General features: G+C 38.7%; 1 protein-coding gene across 1 annotated transcript; it reads right to left on the reverse strand.

Annotated features, from left to right (window-relative positions):
- Positions 1-3,242: 3,242 nt before the first annotated feature.
- Positions 3,243-7,416, reverse strand: LOC121811379 (nitrate reductase [NADH]-like). The gene is made up of 4 exons (XM_042212232.1): positions 6,299-7,416; positions 5,898-6,038; positions 5,008-5,240; positions 3,243-4,707 (listed from the first exon to the last, which is right to left on the reverse strand). The coding sequence occupies exons 1-4, from the start codon at positions 7,311-7,313 to the stop codon at positions 3,376-3,378; spliced, it is 2,721 nt and encodes a 906-aa protein (XP_042068166.1). The 5' UTR covers positions 7,314-7,416; the 3' UTR covers positions 3,243-3,375.
- Positions 7,417-20,054: the final 12,638 nt, after the last annotated feature.

Here is a 20,054-nt window from a genome sequence, read left to right on the forward strand (position 1 = left end):
TTAATATTGTGTTGTGGAGTATATATTATCATTTCCAGATGATAACTATGTCCCAATTTGTTAATCTAATTAACGAAATTAATCCAATCTATATTAATTCTAAATTAATAAATTTGTAAATCAAGTAATAACTCCAAATCATCATCAAGCACATATATTATTTATTATTCTAAATATAATAATTAACAAATTCTTGCTTATTAATCCATTAATCCAATTAATAAATTTATCATCTAATTTATATCAATTCCAAACTAATATAAACAGATATTTGATATTAATTCTAAAACAATATCAAAACACATTTACTATTATTATTCAAAATAATGATAGTAAATAATTTATTGGCTTGATTAATATTATTAATTCTAAATTAACAATGTGATTTACAGTGATCAAAATCACGATTCGGATCCGACCCGGATTTTCAGAACCCGCTAGGGTTTTGGGAAAAGACACTTCCTAATTTCCGTCAATCGAACTGCCGCCTTGCTGCTGCAGCGTCCGCACCGTGTCGGTGTCCTGCCAATCGGAAATCCTCTGACACAGCATGCCTGACAGCGCTGCTGCTGTTGCGACGTCGTCTTCGCAGCTGCCTGCCTTGCTCCGTCGCTGCTTTTCCGCGGCTGAACTGGCGCCTCTGCTGCTGGACATCTCTGCGCCGAACCTGGACTGCTGCTGTTAGCAGGCTGCCACTGCGACAAGCGCCGCCAAGCTTGCCGTTGTTTCAGTTGTCGTCGTCGCGAATTGATTCGAATTTGTCATGGCCACCGCCGTGAAAGAATCGCGTTGTGTTCAATTCACGAACAATCAATACGAATTGAAAATCAAATCACATATTGATTACTGAACATGTGTATCCTATAACCATGACACGTAATCATCGAAAATTTGGAACAAGTTTGCATACCCACAAGCGTGTTGTTCGGCGACGACGATGAAAGAATTTTGAAATCTAATTTCAGAATTTTTTTGATTTCCAAAATCATCCACAAATTAATTAGGAAACAAAATTAATTATGAATCAAGCCCCGGGCTCTGATACCACTGTTAGGAATTCTTGTGTTCATCTAATGAGCGCAGCGGAAATTGCAGACAAGAATAACAGATCTAGATTCATAATCATATTGCAAGTTGAGCACGTAATACACAACGGAACTAAATCTTACTTGTTGCGTTGTTTTCTTCTACGATTGTGTCCTGCAAGTTGAATCCACTACTATCGAGGTCCACGTGTATTCTGATCCGATGCAGGAACAATTCCTCGGTACAATCGCTCTATAGAGAAAGCTAGGAATTCTCTACAAAGCTTTACGTATTTTCTCTCTAATGTTACGATATTTCTCTTCTCCCACAATGGAGAATAAATAACCATTATATAGACAAAGAGTCATTAGGGTTTCATGATTATTGGGCTTATGGACTATTATAATTGTAGCCCAACTATAATTATTTAATCCATATTAATCTAATCTAGCCCATATCCTTTCAAAGTTCTCCTATATTTAATGCTAACGAATGGGGCTCACCGATTGTAGGGCTTCATAATATTTATCTCTAATAAAATTATAGTGTTCTAATTACAATAATGCTTCACACATTCATTTCAATAATACTAGTATCATATAAAAACTAATAGCTGGAATTCATTCGTCTTATCAAAACTTCTATAAGTTGCTATGGAAAATCCAACTTAAGCACGAGTTGTCGACTTAGTGTATCTTTCTCTTCTATGTCAATGCACATCTTTATGAGTCACTTCAAATTTCCAATCACACTATAACATTAATTAGTTTTATTTACTTGAATAATTTTAGTTTTTTGTTGATTGGGACTAATTTGTCAATACACATAATTATATGTTTAACTGTTGATTAGGACTGATTATTCTATGATTCGGATATACACTTTTTAAACTATTAGAAGTAAGTAACATTTTGATAATAAATGACAAAAATATTACCTAAACATAGGGGGAAGATATTTTGTGATTATAGCTGGAGACTTTTTTCTTGATATTGATATACCATATACAATGTCATATGTCAATATCAACCAAATCATAATAAAGTGGAACTAGTATTTATGATTATACCATACACCTTATCCTTATGTGAGCAATTTATATGAATGCCACTCTTATTTGATGCACTTTTAATATTATTTATTTTATTTTAGATGGAGTAGTATTTAAGTTGATTTTTATATATTTATAAATGTTATAGCATTTTTAATTAATCACATATTCTTAATATACATATATACGTATTAAACACGAATTATTAGTTTATATAGATAAAATATTTCGTGTTTAACATATGAAAATAACTTATGTTCATATTACTACCAAGAAGTCCTTGTGGTGTAGTGGTAGAATTGTTGGTAAGTTCACCGGTAGGTCTTGACTTCGACCCCTATCAAGGCCAAAATTTTAGAATATAATTTTGAAAAGCATTTGAACCGGTTTCCGGTTCCCGGCCAGACTGGTCCGGCCGGCCGGTTTCGGCAGTTCATGGCGGTTGAACATGTCACTGGTTTATAGTGCTAACCAGATCAGACCACCTACCGGTTCGCGGTTGAACCGGTCGAACCGGCCAGTCCGGTCCGGTTTTTAAAACATTGGACAAAATCATGTACTCCTATTATCTTCTTCCCATATTATGTGTCATAGTTTTCTGTTTTTGTTTATCCCTTACTAATTGACTCACTTCATTATTTTATTTATGGTATTAGATATCGCATTCAATTAATGCATTGTATTCGCATTTTATTGGAGTAATAATTTTTTCAAACCAATTTTTTTTTACAATTCTTAAAGCCCGTGTCAAGTTAAAGTGATCGAGACACATATTGAAGAACAGAAGAGTACTATTTTTTTTATTTTTAAAATTTTAATTTTGGACTTCATCCTCAAATTTATATCTAAGTTTCAAAGCTTGGAACTAAGTATAAATGGTGGAATGTTTTGAATATTTAAATAATTAAATTACTATGAAACAAGCTAAAAGTTATATAGCGCATTCACTAAAATAAATGGTGGAATGTTTTGAATTTATTCTATTAATACATCTTAAACATTGAGAAAAGAACACCTAACTTAAATTTCCAAACGAAACTCTCTATTTGATGACTTGAACATTTACATAATTACATTGCACCTACATTATTACAACTCTTATTAGTATAAGACCACTTAATGGAAAAGAAGTAAAGGCAAATTTACCCAATAGGGAAAAAACAGGTAATGTGAAGTCCACTAGTCCAGGACATACCACCCAACAAATTTCACAGTCATACAAATATATACAACCCACATTTTTGTAAACAAAAAAAATTAAAATTACAAATCCCTATTTCAAATAAACCATATTCCCTCTAAAATATCAATAAATCCTCCTTCAAATCATAGCCCATCTTCTCCAAATTCGGATTAACCGCGAATTGCAGCATCGGCGGTGGCCCGCACGCCAGCGCCAGCGCCATCTCCTTCGCCGCCGGAATATGCTCTCTCAAAATCCCCTCCGTCACAAACCCTAAGCTGTACTTCCAATCCTCCTTCACACTCTCCTGCACCACATACCACACTTTCACCCGATCCGGATACATCTCCGCCCACGAATCCAGCTCCTCTCTCAGCAATATGTCATCCTCCGTTCGATTCGCGTACACCACGTACATCTCCGTCTGATCTTCCGGATCCTTGAGAATCGCCTGCATCACTTGGTAGATCGGTGTGATTCCCGTGCCGCCGGCGATCATGGCTAATTTTTTCGCGAAGCGTTGCTTGCCGTGGACGACGAAGTTCCCCTTTCCGGTGTACTCAATGTGGCCTAACGGACCTTTTATATCGATAAACGAACCGATCTCCAGCGTGTCCAGATGTTGCGACATCTGTCCTCCATTTGGGAATTTTGGGTGGACCCCTTTAAAGTAGACTTTGACCACTAGCTCGAAGTATCCCACAACGTCCACGTCACTAGATGGCGTGTACGCTCGCATGCACAATTTGTTGTCCACCGTGGCACAGACGAACACGTGTTTTCCGAGGGGGAGGCCGAGGACTTGATCGGTGCCGGGGAGGGCGAATTTGAATTTCCGGACGTCGTGGGAGAGGGCGGTTTTTTCGACGAGTTTGCAAGGGATTTTTTCGCGGGGGATCAGGGCGGCGGGGCGGTGGGGGGTGACGACCTCCTTGATTGGGGCGAGGTGGAGGCTGCCGGAGGGGCCGTGGACGGAGTTGTTGGGGGAGGAGTCGGCCGAGGCGTAGCCGGTGGTGATGAGCTCGCCGATGCGGTAGTCCTCGAGGAGCTTCTTCGCCTTGTCGGAGTGGATGGCGTCGAACTCCTCGGTGCAGTCGGTGCCGGCGTTGATGAGGATGCTGTCGGTGCCGCCAGGGTGGTCCTTGAGGAAGCGGGTGCAGTCGTAGACGTGGCCGTGGACGATGATCCATGCCGAGTCGGCCGAGTTGTGCTTCCGGACCTCGGAGGCGGAAAACATCTTGGCGGCGGTGTTCATGAATGGTGACGAGACCGACTTTTTTAGGGTCGGGACCTCGTTTGAGGTTTTTTCTAGGTGGCGCTCCTTTGCCATCCATCCACCCGATTGGTTGCCGGGTTGAGTTGGGTGCTCGAAGACGATACCGATTTCTCCTCTATGTGGTTTGCATACATTGGTTTTTACACGGAACCAACAGTTGTTCATCATGCCCTAGATAGGAAAAAAAATAAGGTAAGATAATATGTTTAGATAACATTATAGGATTAATTACCTAGACTAGAATAATAATTAAAATTTATATTACCACTATACAATAAGGTAGAAAAGGATTAAAATAACTAGAGTTAAATGGATCACGTGGCACTCACGTGATATGACCGGTTTAAAATAAATAGTACTACTACTAGTAGAAAACACACATACTATACTTTTTTAATTTAATTACATATGGTATATATTCTAGATGTACACATAAAAAAATCAAATAAAAAAAGTACCAATTTGACATACCATGAGGTTCCAGATGAGCTTCTCTGGCTGTGTGTTGTGTGTCTCGTCCCAAGCCCTTACGGCGATTTCCTTGGCACCGAGAAGGTCAAGCACCTCGACCTCCAACGACCAGAAGCACCAGCACCAATACTTGCCATATTTGTTAGGCTTTTCGGGATGGTCCAAAGAGCAAACTTGCCATGTTTCGCCACCATCCATTGTCACTTCCACTCGTGTCACTTTCTTTCCACCTCCTATTTCATTCAAACCAAAATTTAATTTCCCGTCAGTATAAATATATTGACAATGAACCACTATTGAAAAAGACAAATAGAAATGATCAAGTGGACATAAAGATGAATCAAAGCAAGAGCCACCACTAATAATTAAATGGAATCTTCAAAGGTCTTTTTAATTTAAATCATTGAATATTCAATATTTAAATTCGAAACGCACCCTAAGATACCGGAACTACATACTTTATTAAAATTTATTTACTTTGTAGTCACACAGCTAATTTAATCGACTTTTTAATTAATCAAAGAGTAGAAACCATGTCCCCTACTTGGTGACCGACTAGAAAATTGCCTGAAAACCACAAAAAATCTAGTAACTAAATTTATTATTATATGCATACCTAGGTTGTCTGGAATATAGTCATATGCAGATGTAATTTTTCTATTTTTCTTTTCTAATAACTAGTGGGGCTTCAATTTTAGAGAGATTGACCCTTCGTACTTGTAAAAAGTTGTCTCTTTTCAAACCCTATGACAATTTACACTCTGACAATTTTAATAAAATAAAAATCATTAAACATCATAGTTAAATGTGCCTAGCTTGGCTAGATCTATATAGTTGCATGTTTATCGATGTACATCTCATGCCTATAACAATAACTATAAATTACTCACCGGAATAAGAATATCCTCTCAACGTGTAAGGTCTCTGAGTCGTCCACGCATTGATCGGCAGGATTTCTTCGTGGCACGGCGTTGTGATGACCGAGTTGATATTCAACTCATTTATTATGTGCTCTGGTTTGTACCACCAAGCTGCAATACACAAAATACATAACATTACTATATAAACGTTACTACTCCGTATTAAAAAAATTACAAAATTTGCTCATTTTCAACTATTAGCCACACAAGTGGCTCTTGAATACAATTAAAGTGAAATATCTAATCTAATTCACGAAACTCTCACGATCAAAGAATATTCATTTAATTTATTTCAATTCCCCACCTAACCGGGAGTATCTTTCCATTTTTTCCACTATAAAATAAAATACGAGATCGAAACATAACCGCACCTTCAGCATTCGCGAGTTCGGCATCCACGTGTGACGGAAGAACCCTATTATCTTTGAAATGATAATAATTATCTGATTCTTGGGGAGTGACTATAATCCTCTTCAACCACTTGACCATTCTACCCCCGATGAATCCCGGGATAATCATCCTCACAGGGAAGCCGTGATCCGGCGAGAGACGCTCGCCATTCTGCATGTATGCGAGTATGATGTCTCTCGCCGGATCCATGGCCATCTCCTTGGTCAAGGAGGTTCCATATTTGGAACCCCCGCCGCCTGGGAGATCCTCGGCCCCTTCAAAGCACACGTTGAGCGCGCCCTTTTTGCGGCTCATGATCCCGCACCGCTTCAACACGGCGTGGAGGGGCACGCCCCGCCACACGGAGGTGGAGACGCCGGCCGCGCCCCAGTTGAACCCGATGGTCTGGTTGACCATGTTCTGCTCCTTGCGGCGGTTCCCGGCGCAGACGAGGCTGACAGGGAATTCCCGGGTGGGGAACTCGGTCTCGAGCTGGCGCATAGTGAGCCGGACCGGTTTTTTAACCAGACCGGTTATCTCAACAGTCCAGTCATCCCACGACGCCTTAGGCACGGCGCCGTGGTTGCGGACGTAGTGGAGCGGGACAGGGGTGATGAAGCCGTGGTGCATGAGGCGGGGGAGCGGCGCCTCGGCGTTGAAGGGGTGTTTTCCGGTGAGGCGGACCATGGAGGGGTTGCGCTCGATCCAGTTGTCGGCCGTGAACTCGTCTCTGGAGTCGAGGACGGAGGGCTCGAGCTCGGCGTTGCCCTTCTTAATGAGGAGGGAGTAGTTGGACTTGTCGTCGTCGTCGTCGTCGCTGCTGGATGAGTAATCGAGGCTAGCATTGCCGTTGGTGATGGGCTTATTTGAGGGAGGGAAGTTGTAGGCGCGAACCGGTGAACCGGGGCGGTTGTGGGTGGGTTTGAAGGGGCGGCCGACGCCGGGTAGGCCCGGTTCGAGGAGCGGGAATTGCCGGTTCTCGACGGAGGCCGCCATGTGGATTGGGGAGAGAGGGAGGAAGGTAGGATGATTCTTCTTCTTCTTCTCTCCACAACTTTGGAAAATGAGGAATATGTTTTTGTTAATTGTTCGAAAAGTTTGGGAATAGGTTGAGTGGTTTATATACAAGAGTTGGTCCTGTTCATTTTGATATAAAATACTCATGTCCAAGCATTGGGGCAATGGGGCCCGTTTATACAGCTATAACTTTACATCAATTCAAATTTGATATGCTATTTTTGTAAATTGATCATAAATATGTTTGTATAAAAACTAGCCGATGGCTACTGGGTATACATGGAGTATAAGTTATTTATGTTTACAATTTTATTTTTACTCAATTTATCCATTTAAGACATATTTATAAACAGAATGATTTTGTGTTCAAACTCCAAACTAATTAACAGAGATTTTTCTCTCGATATGAAAATTAAGTAAATTTGAATATCAATATCTATTACTTGAATCTATCTATAACTATATAAAAGGCAAGTTTTAGGATGTTTTGAATAATCATTTTATGTTAGGTATGTAAATGCAATTAAATTTTGTTTTATTAAATTACCTTCCACTTTATTTGTAACTGTCATAATTATATTAATACTATTATTCATATCTTAGGAATTATTTATTAAACTAATGTATGAAACTGCCCGCATTTATTCCATGTATTGAAATATAGTATTGATGCAAATAGTAAGTGACATTAATTTCTTCAAATGTAACATTGCTCAATTTGTTTTTTACAATTTTAAACTACACTGCCATTTTAGGTTAAAAGATATATTTTCGTAAGTATCAAACAATATAAAATTATTTTAATTAACTGTCATTTAATCTTCTTTTTAACATTCAATTTGATATCAGGAAATTAATGCCCATCATTCTTTTACCGTTACTTATTTACTATCATGAATTCTCTATGAGAATAGAAAAAATATCAAAATATAAATTCATCGTATGAGAAAAACGTGTGTCCCTATATAGTTTCCATCCATCAATCAATTTTTAAATTAATTATTAAATTTTTAAAACTTATTATTCATATTTAAAGGTGCAAATTTATAAGCTTTAATTTGGAGAAGTTAAATCATGTCATTGTTTTTTTACCTATAAATATGATATTTGAAGGCTTACTATCCATACATTTCTATTTATCTTACAAAACTCAAGTTTGATATTTTAGTTCATACCATAGGAAGAAAGGTCGACATCATGTAACTATTCCACACCTTCTTCAATGATCTAGAGCCTTCCACAATTTATTCACTAATCAACGTTCGTTGCATTCACGTTTATGAAGCTACCGCTCATAGAGCTAAACCCATATCCTCAGTTTATAGTGTGTTTTTCATTGCCGTGTGGTATGTTGTTTAATGCGTTGTTTTATGTTTGCATGCAAATTATATAAAATCATTAATTATATAATTTTTTTTCCTCAGGGCGTTAGTATTCAAGCAACTTTTACGTGAAGTTTACATAGAAGGTTTGGTGCAATGCTTAAGGAAGTGAGGATTTTTAGTACAATTTCAGGTTTATTAAAGTTGTATTTTCATTGCGGTTGTATGTTTTGTTTTGTTTATATTTCACTTTTCTCGACGACAAATTGTGTCAGAGAATGAGGTAGAGGGGCCGGCTGTGTACGAAGGTCGATGATGTGATTATATTTCTGTGTAGCATCACCGCTGGCATACTCATGTCCAAACATATCTGGGTTTAATCTTTTTCAATATTAATAATATTGTTAGTCTGATTTATTGCAGATTAAATTTGTTCATAAGGATGAACTATTAGACTACTTATCAAGTTTAGACTTCCCTGTATTATTGTCCTTTATATTTTTGGTTTAATCTTCTTTAATATTTATATTATTATTAGTTTGACTGATTGTAGTTTATTCTTTTAGTTATAAGGATCAGCTATTAGGCTATTCAATAATTTTAAGCTTTCCCGTATTATTAGTCCGTAATCTATTTGGTTATGCGGTAGCCCTCGCTAATTTGTATGACCATCATTTTTAATCACTTAAATAAGATATTACAACTATATTCTAGCACTATATTACTCTAATATATTACAACAATTTCTTTATTTTGTATTATCATAGTTATAACATTCCTTTCCAATAGTAATCTCTAGAATCTTAACAGTCTTTTTATTAGAATAATGGCCATTGGTTATTTTTTTTACATATCTATATAGGATATAGGTTGATTTATGGAAGTATCAATGCTCTTGGTAAATTAAATGTATATTATAACTTCATTTGTTTTTAATTTTTATTTATTTTTTGTTTTAATATTATTGGAACCATTTAGCTAATTATTTTTATTATTTGTTGCACGTCAATTTTTAAAATTTGTGGTTAATACGTGTATTGAATTATAACAAAATAGTACTAATAAGTTAATTTAAATTAGTTTAATAGTATTGATTTAAATTTATTTATTCACGATTATAAATTTTATATACAGAAAATAGTTCGTGAAATTTATAGTTTCGATTGATTCTAATATAAGAGTAGTACTTTTAATTAGTGTGATACGTGGATTCATTTTATTCTTCTCATCATTTCATGTATTGTAAATCAAAGCTCTCCAACTTTTTATAAGTTATTATTAATTATTTCAAGTTTAATAAATTTATAATTTAAAATTAATGTTTTAAAATATCTTAGTGTATCGCATAGGTGTGATACTGGTAGTTTATAAAACACCAGATGCTATTTACTTATCAAATTTTTTTGTATTAATATGTTATTATTTATATACTAACCCAGTCTAAATACTACTCCGCGTAGTAGCAAAATCTTCCTGATTGAAATGCCCTTCCATATTGATAGTATTTCGAATTGAATAGTGTCCTGAATGTCGTAAGTGGAGAATCCAACTTCCTAATTGATAGTACAAGTGTACTATCGATGATATGTTGTAAATGTGTGGAACTTCGATGATATGTTGTAAATGTGTGGAACTAAGAAAGGATTAAGCCTTTCATTTCCTTAAATCTTTTGGCCTTTCATATGGTGTAACCTCAAAAATGTTGATGAGGTGCCTTAATACCAAGACCTCTCATATGGTCACTCCTATCCTATAAATAGGTGTGGATTTGAGAGAAGAAAGACACGAACAAATCATTCTCTCTTCTCTCTGGCTCTCAAGTATTCTAGTTCGTATCATTAGGAGCATTGCATTGCTCGGTTCTTGCCTTCAATTCAAGTTCGCCGTAGCCTACGAGTTTGAGGTGCTTCAACTCGATAGGAGGAAAGTCGTTTCATCTTTGGGGACGTTGCGTCAATCCGTGAGCACTAGCCGGGGCGTATCTCGTCTTGCGGAGAGAGGGATACCTCGACTCGACCTAAAGAAGACTATAGTTTGCATCTCGTCCTTTTATTGTATTTACTTTGTTTTATTAACCTTCTAGTTTTGGTCCTTTTGTAATAGTAAGAGTTTGTCGGTGTAAAAGACTACAATATTTCCAACATGATAAATACCATACGTGTTTTAAATGGATTTAAGTTGAATATTTGTAATATGTATGGGTCATACGTGTTTTAAATGGATATAAGTTGAATATTTGTAATATATGGGTTTATTACAACGACGTTTTGTAATATTAATTTGGAAGAGGTGGGATTTATGGGGAAGGTATGCAGAGAGGCAAGTTGGGGGTTAAGTGAGGCTGGGGCTCGGTGGAGAAGACAGGCTGCTAAATTCTGGCCTTAGAGCATCCACAGTGGGGTGGACGATAGTCCGCTCGATGCATCGGGCGTGCTATCGTACGCTACTGTAGACATGCGGACGATTTCCGATGCATCGTCCGTGCCCTATGCATCGTCCGCGGACGATGGCGTCAGAACGCGCATCGTCTGCGGTATCGTCAGCCTCATTGCGGGCGACGCGGACGATGCAACGCGTTTTCATTTTTTTTATTTTTTAAATTTCTTTTATCTATATATACCTAACTTTTCATTCTATTTTTTCGCACTATTCTCTCTCATCTCTCATCTCAATTATCTTTTCCCCACACACCAATCTTTCTCTCACTAAAAAATGAGACCCTGGCGACGATTGGAGTACCTCGGAGGGCATTACTCGGGCCTTGACTCGAGCCTTGTTCGATTGCGTTCATGAGGCTGCGGCGGAATGCTTGGCCGAAATGGAGCGCGAGCGTGAACCGTCGGAGCAGGCCCAAGCGGAGCAGATTCAGAGGCCGATTGGCCGTCGGACGTTTGTCCGCCGCGAGCACGACCAAGCTCACCAACGTCTTTTCGCATACTATTTTGCGGAGGAACCACGGTGGGGCCCGATGGTTTTTCACCGTCGGTTTAGGATGAGACGAGATCTTTTTCTCAGCATTGTCCACACGTTGGAGGCACGTGATCCTTACTTCCAGTATCGGGAAGATGGCATCGGCAAACCCAAACTTACGCCGTTGCAGAAGTGCACAATTGCGCTCCGGCAGTTGGCATACAGGACCACGACGGACATGTTCGACAAGTACCTTCACGTCGGAGAGACAACTGGCCGTGAGTGCTTGAAGAAATTTTGTAGGGGAGTTGTGGAAACTTACATCGACACATATTTGCGAAGGCCGACTGCTGACGATTGCCAGGCCCTGATGAAGATGCACGAGACGGCGCACGACTTTCCTGGAATGCTAGGGAGCATAGATTGTATGTACTGGGAGTGGAAGAATTGCCCGACGGCGTGGAGAGGTCAATTTACTAGTGGATACAAGGGCAACCACCCGACGATGATCCTCGAAGCCATCGCTGACCATCGGCTCTGGATCTGGCATGCTTACTTCGGTGTGGCGGGGTCGAATAACGACATCAACGTCCTGAACTCCTCATATCTCTTCACCGAGCAATGCAATGGCAACAGCCTGGCCATCGAGTTCACTGCAAATGCACGCCAACATCATATGGGGTACTACTTGGCCGATGGCTTATACCCGAGGTGGCCTGTTTTTTTGAAGACGATCACATGCCCAATCGGTGAGAGAAGAGTTTTATTCGTGCAAAAGTAGGAGGCTGCGCGGAAGGATGTGGAGCGGGCATTTGGTGTGCTCCAAGCGCGGTGGGCTATAGTGAAGGGTCCGGCGCGGTTCTGGTACAAGGACGTCATCGCCGATGTCATTTATGTGGGAATCATCTTGCATAACAAGATAGTCGAACACGAAGGTGAAAGAGTCACCGATTGGGGCGATGATGAAGCTGGATCTAGCTCCAGCACGGCGACCCCGCCCCACGTTCGAGGATTACCGGCGGGATACAATTAGGTTCTAGCTAGACAAGCTTCAATGCGTAACTAACAACACCATGCTCGGCTCATGTCCGACATGGTTGAAGAAATTTGGAACCGCCACGGCCGTTGAATTTGTAGTTTTTTTTATTTCGTATTGTACTCTATGAACTTCCAATGAAATGAAGTTTTTTATTCAAATTTTGTAGTGTTTATTTATTCGAATAAATAAAATGCTATAGGGAGGACTATAGGGCATCCCACTGCAGATGGAAGGATAGGAGGATAAAATACTGATGTGGCAGAGGATAGGGCGTACAATAGCGGGCTATAGAGCGCCCCATTGCTGATGCTCTTAATTTCTAGTTACAGCCACATAATAACCATCATTTTATGATGAAATAATATGTGATAAATTCAATTATGATATACACTTTTTATTATAATATTTTTCGTTCCATGGTAATGATTTGTATTTCTTTTTGGGACATCCCAACTAAACTTAGTCATTTCATTTTTTGGCAAAATATAAAACAATTACTTTTTTTTCTAGGAGTACTTTATTCCCTCTTCACTCATTTACTTAATTCTCTTTTCATTGAACTCTCTAAACATCATTTTCTTAAATCTTGTGCCAAGAAAAAACGCCTCGAATATAGCGGGACATAATCAATATAATTTTTAAAATCATGTTTGGTATACTATATTAATAAAAAATAAAATAATATACTACATATCTTAGAGCATCACATAAGAACAACTCGTTTAATAGGACACATGAAGTCAACATAACTTATTTACTGCGATGCAACACCTTCAACGCAAAAAATCAGTAAATTTGAAAGTAAGTTAAAAGTACTAAATTTACGTCAAAGAGAAAATTAATGTGGGCTCAGTCATTTTTAGAATTGCAAAAGAAATATGAAAGTAAATCTAACAAAATGCAATATAAACGTCGAATTAAGGATGTAGCATAAATCATTAATCATATGCTACACATATAGCAAGTATACGTAGGTCTTATACCAATACAAAAAAAAATCGTTATGGACGTTCTTCTAATGCATTGAAGGATATTAATTTGTGTTTCTAAATGTACCACAAACGCATAAAAAAATATCCTTATTGTTGGTGTCTCAACTAACATTAGAGGATGCAAATAAAAGCGTCCTAAAAAAAGTAAAATATTACGTTAATTTTTCTTAATTTAGGAATGCTTTCGTTTGCGTCCTAAATTATTGTTATTTTTTAAATCTTTCCAACATAAATTGTGTTTAAAAAATAATTTTTGTGTAGTGTATCATTATTTGGATATGGGTAGTTAGTTCCCTCCCCTTTCATATATATTTGTTATTTATTTTTGTTTTATTATTCAAAATGAACGAGCTAAGACAAGCGAGCCGTGAAATACAAGCAAAAACAACATAATAGCAAAACAACAAGACAGAAAACACTCCATATTTCGTATTGAATACTCATCAAATATATACGTAGACACGTCTACAATATCTGTTAGCACTGCAGCTACAATTAATGTAAAAATAATGCTGCAATAATGTAAAATTAAATACCATTGACAAAGCTTAAAAAAGTTTTGTTAATAACGTGTTGAGATGAAATGATGAACGGTTCCAAGTATACAACGAGAATAGTATGATGGCGTTTGGTTGGTGCGACTGAATCATGTGTAAAATTTAATCTTATGTTCCATTAGTAAAATTGGATGAGTATTTAATCCATGATATTATCTGGGATGGATAATCTCCCCATTTTATATCGCACCTTTACCCCTATGATTAAATTAGTCTGAAAAAGATTAGTGTTTAGTTCCATTTTTGCCTCTACATCCTCTTTATTTTAAATTATACAAAGATTGTCAAGCCAACCAAACACTTTTTTTTGAGAAAACCGGGTAATTTTCTCTCAAATAGTGAAATGAACCGATTCAGTAATTTCAGAGTTAACCCAATGGGGTCTACTCGATAAAATTACTTCTCCAAATAAATTCTTTGGAAAGACTGGCGAGGACACTGTCCCTCTTAAATACCAGATTCCTAACAGAATTTATCAGTCGGTGTATTTATCAAAATATAAAAACACCCAAAAGAACCGTAAAAAACACTACTACCAAACCCGCAAATAATATTGAATACAATACTACTACAGAAAATAAACCCAGAAATAAATGCGGAACAAAATAGATAATAAAGAAAGAACACACCCGGAACTTTGATAACGGAGTTCGGCCAAATTGCCTACGTCTCCGAGCACCCTCTGCAGAGCCCGCTTATATATAGACGGAGAAGAGATTACAAATTTGGGATGGATTACAAAATGGGGGTGAGCTCCTTTTATAGGCAGCCAACCCCCCCATATTTCCTACTCCCCACCGATGTGGGATGGCAAAATTTTGCCAATAACCAAAAGTCCACAATTGTGGGCTACAAATTAACAAATCTCCACCTTGGCAAAATTTCAAATCTCACTGAACACAAATCTTCCTCATCCAAACAAACGACTCGCGGTGCTTTCATATTTGCGCAGTCAAGCGCCAACTCCAAATCGCAGAATATTAACCAAGTCCAAACAATGTTCAAACTTGGCCCTCGTCACCACCTTGGTCAACATATCTGCAGGATTCTCCAAAGTCGGAACCTTTCGGATGACAATTTCCTCTTCTTCGAGAATTTCCCGCACAAAATGATAGCGAACATCAATGTGCTTCGTCCTTGCATGAAAGACCTGATTCTTTGCTAAATGAATAGCACTCTGGCTGTCAGAATATACTTCAAGTTGTTTCTGACCAACACCCAATTCTTTCAGCAACCCATGAAGCCAAATCGCCTCCTTCACAGCTTCAGTAATGGCCATGTACTCTGCCTCTGTCGTAGACAAAGCTACCGTTGACTGAAGGTAGACTTCCAACTAATTGGCGCACTCGCTAAAGTGAACAAGTAGCCCGTAGTAGATCTTCGCTTATCCAAATCACCAGCATAGTCGGAATCACAATATCCAACTGCAAAATGACCAAGTGATTTATCCTGCTCAAACAACAAACCAATATCTACAGTATCTTTGATATACCGCAGGATCCATTTCACAGCTTGCCAATGACCCTTTCCTGGATCATGCATGTATCTGCTCACAGTACCAACGGCCTGTGAAATGTCTGGTCTTGTACACACCATTGCATACATCAAGCTTCCAACTGCGTTAGCATAGGGAACCTTCGCCATATATTATCGCTCATCTTCCGTATTTGGAGATAACTGAGAACTAAGTTTCAAATGAGGAGCAAGTGGGGTACTTACAGGTTTGGAATCATCATTTATACCAAAACGCTGTAGTACTTTGGTCCTGCTTCTGTGTCAGCCAAAGCTTGTCTTCCTCTCTATCCCTTGTAATCTACATACCGAGAATCTTCTTGGCTTCCCCCAAATCCTTCATCTCGAACTCTTTACTCAACTGAGCCTTCAATCTGTCAATTTCAACTTGGCTCTTTGATGCTATCAGCATATCATCAACGTATAAGAGTAGGTAGATGTAGGAACCATCTTGAAGTCTGCGCAAATACACACAGTGGTCGTATTTGCTTCTTGTGTACATCTGATCCTTCATAAACTTGTCAAACCGTTTGTACCACTGTCTTGAAGACTGCTTCAATCCGTACAACGATTTGTTCAACTTGCAAACCCAATTTTCTTTACCAGCAACCTTGAATCCCTCCGGTTGGGTCATATAGGTTTCCTCCTTCAGATCACCGTGTAAAAACGCGGTCTTCACATCAAGTTGAGCTAGCTCCAAATTCAACTGCGCTACCAAAGTCAACAAAATTCTAATGGAGGAATGTTTAACAACAGGAGAAAATACCTCATTGTAATCAATTCCCTCCTTCTGGGCGTAGCCTTTAGCTACCAATCTTGCTTTGTAGCGAACATCATTTCTGTCAGGAAATCCCTCCTTTTTTGCAAAAACCCATTTACATCCAATTGCCTTCCTGCCTTTCGGCAATGGCATCAGCTTCCACGTCTTGTTCTTATGAAGAGATTGCATCTCTTCTTCCAAAGCACCTTTCCAACCGTCGCTTTCTGAACTTTCAATAGCTTTCGAAAAGATACATGGAACATCATCAACAACTGGAAGCGCATATGCTACCATATCCGCAAATCGAGCAGGTTTCTTATTTTCCCACCTCGTTCGCCTGACTGCAATTGGCTCTGATTGCTGCGAAGGTTCTTGGGGTGGAACCTCTTCATCATCTGACTCTTCTTCTTCCATAGAAGAGTCATTTGTGGTGTTCGTAGTTGGGATCACAACTGCTTCTTCGAACTCCACCTGCTTCGGTGTATACTCCACCTGCTGCGAAGTATCACTACTATTTGGATTTACCTTATTCAACATGGAAGATTCATCAAAGGTAACATCCCTACTTACAATCGTCTTCTTAGACTCCAAACACCATAACCGATATCCTTTAACACCAGCACTGAAACCCATAAACAAAGCCTTCTTTGCACGTGGATCCAATTTTGACTCAGTCACATGATAATATGCAATAGAACCAAAAATACGCAAAGAATCATAATCAGTTGCAGGTTTACCGGACCATACCTCTAAAGGAGTCTTGCCATCAATGGCAGAACATGGCAAACGATTGACAATGTGTTGAGCGTATGTGATGGCCTCAGCCCAAAATTTTCTGTCTAGCCCAACATTAGACAGCATACAACGAACTTTCTCCACTAGTGTTCGATTCATATGCTCTGACACTCCATTCTGTTGTGGTGTATTTCTCACTGTGAAGTGCCGAACTATGCCACACTCCTGGCATACATCTTGGAAAGGATCACTCTTGTATTCTCCACCGTTGTCTGATTGGAGAACCTTGATCTTCCTCCCCATCTGATTTTCAACTTGAGCTTTCCATTTCAGAAAAATCCCAAGGACTTCATTTTTGCTCTTCATAGTGTACACCCAAACTCTCCTGGAAAAATCATCAACAAAAGTGACAAAATAGTGTCTACCTCCAAGTGACGGAGTCTTGGCAGGTCCCCACACATCTGAGTGCACGTAATCCAGAATTCCCATCGTATTATGGATTGCAGTGCCAAATTTCACTCTTCGCTGTTTTCCCAGAACACAATGCTCGCAAAACTCTAATTTGCAAGACTTCGTACCTTTCAATAATCATTGCTTAGCGAGAATTTGCAATGATCTCTCACCAGCATGTCCCAATCGCAAATGCCAAAGCTTCGTCGCCTCTGCATCCTTCTTATTACTCGAAGTTGCAGTTGCTACTGTCCCAACAACTGTACTACCTTGGTAGTAATACAAATTGTTCTTTCTCACGCCTTTCAACATCACCAATGCTCCTGAAGTTGCTTTAAGAATTCCATCTCGCATCATCACAACTAGGCCTTTAGATTCTAAGGCCCCCAATGAGATGAGATTCTTCTTCAACTGGGGCACGTACCGCACATCCTTCAAAATTCTGGTGGATCCATCCCGATTCCGTAGCTTGATTGAGCCTATCCCGACTGTCTTACATGGACTGTCATTCCCCATGTAAACAAGTCCGCCATTGAGTTCTTCGAAATCAAAGAACCACTCCCTGATGGGACACATATGATAGGTGCAACCTGAATCCAATACCCACTCGTCTGGATGCGATGTTGAAGGTGAAACCGTCAAAGAACAATCTGACTCCGCATCATTTTTGCATTCAGCAACATTTGCATCTTGCGAAGCCTTTTCTTTCTTTTTCAACTTTGGGCAGTCTTTCTTCCAATGTCCTTTCTCATAACAGAAAGCACACTCATCTTTGGCAACTCGCCTTTTCGATTTGGACCTTCCTCTTCTCTCCTTTGATCGGCCTTGTTGACGACCTCTTGCCACTAATGCTTCATCTGTAACTGCTTTGCCTTTCATTTTATCTGTCTTTCGCAATTCATGACTATACAAAGCAGAACATACAGTATCTAAAGACACATTCTCTTTACCGTGGAGTAATGTGGTCTCCAGATGTTCAAAATCATCAGGTAGAGACGACAACAACATCAATGCCAGATCCTCATCCTCAAATTTCACATCTAAATTTAGCAGGTCTGCTACTAATTGGTTAAACAAAGTAATGTGTTCATTCATAGTGGTACCTGATCGGTATTCAAATCGGAACAACCTTTTCTTCATAAGGAGCTTATTCTGACCACTCTTCTTCAGAAATTTGTCCTCCAGTGTCTTCCACAATCTATGTGCAGAAGTCTCATTCTTGACAGCATACTTCTGCTCCCTGGACAGACACGACCGAATTGTTCCACAAGCTAACCGATTTATGGTACTCCAATCTTTATCATCTATATCTTCTGGTTTCTTTTCTTCAATGACAATGTCAAGACCCTGCTGGAAAAGAGAGTCTAGAACCTCCCCCTGCCGCATACCAAAATGGCCAGTACCGTCAAATATCTCCACCGTCAATTTCATATTTGACAGTGGAAACCTCGACCACGATGACGAAGAACTAGCCTTGTTTTCTTGATCATTACCCGCCATTACAGACTCAAAATAAAGTATTCAATATTACAAACAAATAGAACCAAGGACGAACCTTGGCTCTGATACCACTTGTTGAGAAAACCGGGTAATTTTCTCTCAAATAGTGAAATGAACCGATTCAGTAATTTCAGAGTTAACCCAATGAGGTCTACTCGATAAAATTACTTCTCCAAATAAATTCTTTGGAAAGACTGGCGAGGACACTGTCCCTCTTAAATACCAGATTCCTAACAGAATTTATCAGTCGGTGTATTTATCAAAATATAAAAACACCCAAAAGAACCGTAAAAAACACTACTACCAAACCCGCAAATAATATTGAATACAATACTACTACAGAAAATAAACCCAGAAATAAATGCGGAACAAAATAGATAATAAAGAAAGAACACACCCGAAACTTTGATAACGGAGTTCGGCCAAATTGCCTACGTCTCCGAGCACCCTCTGCAGAGCCCGCTTATATATAGACGGAGAAGAGATTACAAATTTGGGATGGATTACAAAATGGGGGGTGAGCTCCTTTTATAGGCAGCCAACCCCCCATATTTCCTACTCCCCACCGATGTGGGATGGCAAAATTTTGCCAATAACCAAAAGTCCACAATTGTGGGCTACAAATTAACACTTTTCTTTATCTAATATTCAATCTTGACCTATCTCATACTAAATCACAATATTATTTTATCTTGTAAACTGAACATCAAAATAATATTATTAAAAAAGGATTAACTTTCCATAATGATATACTCATTAAAGTTTAACTTCCCTAAGTGATCAAATATATATCCAAGTTTACAATAAGTTTTTGAAAAACTTTTTTCATTATTGTTTTTTTCAATTGAGTTGCATACATATAGTTTTTGGTATTTATCTGTTGCATATTAAGAAGATACAAGTTTAAAATACTAAATATTAAAGACACATGACATGATAAAAC

This window comes from Salvia splendens, chromosome 1 (genome assembly GCF_004379255.2).
Source record: "Salvia splendens isolate huo1 chromosome 1, SspV2, whole genome shotgun sequence".
Taxonomy (NCBI): domain Eukaryota; kingdom Viridiplantae; phylum Streptophyta; class Magnoliopsida; order Lamiales; family Lamiaceae; genus Salvia; species Salvia splendens.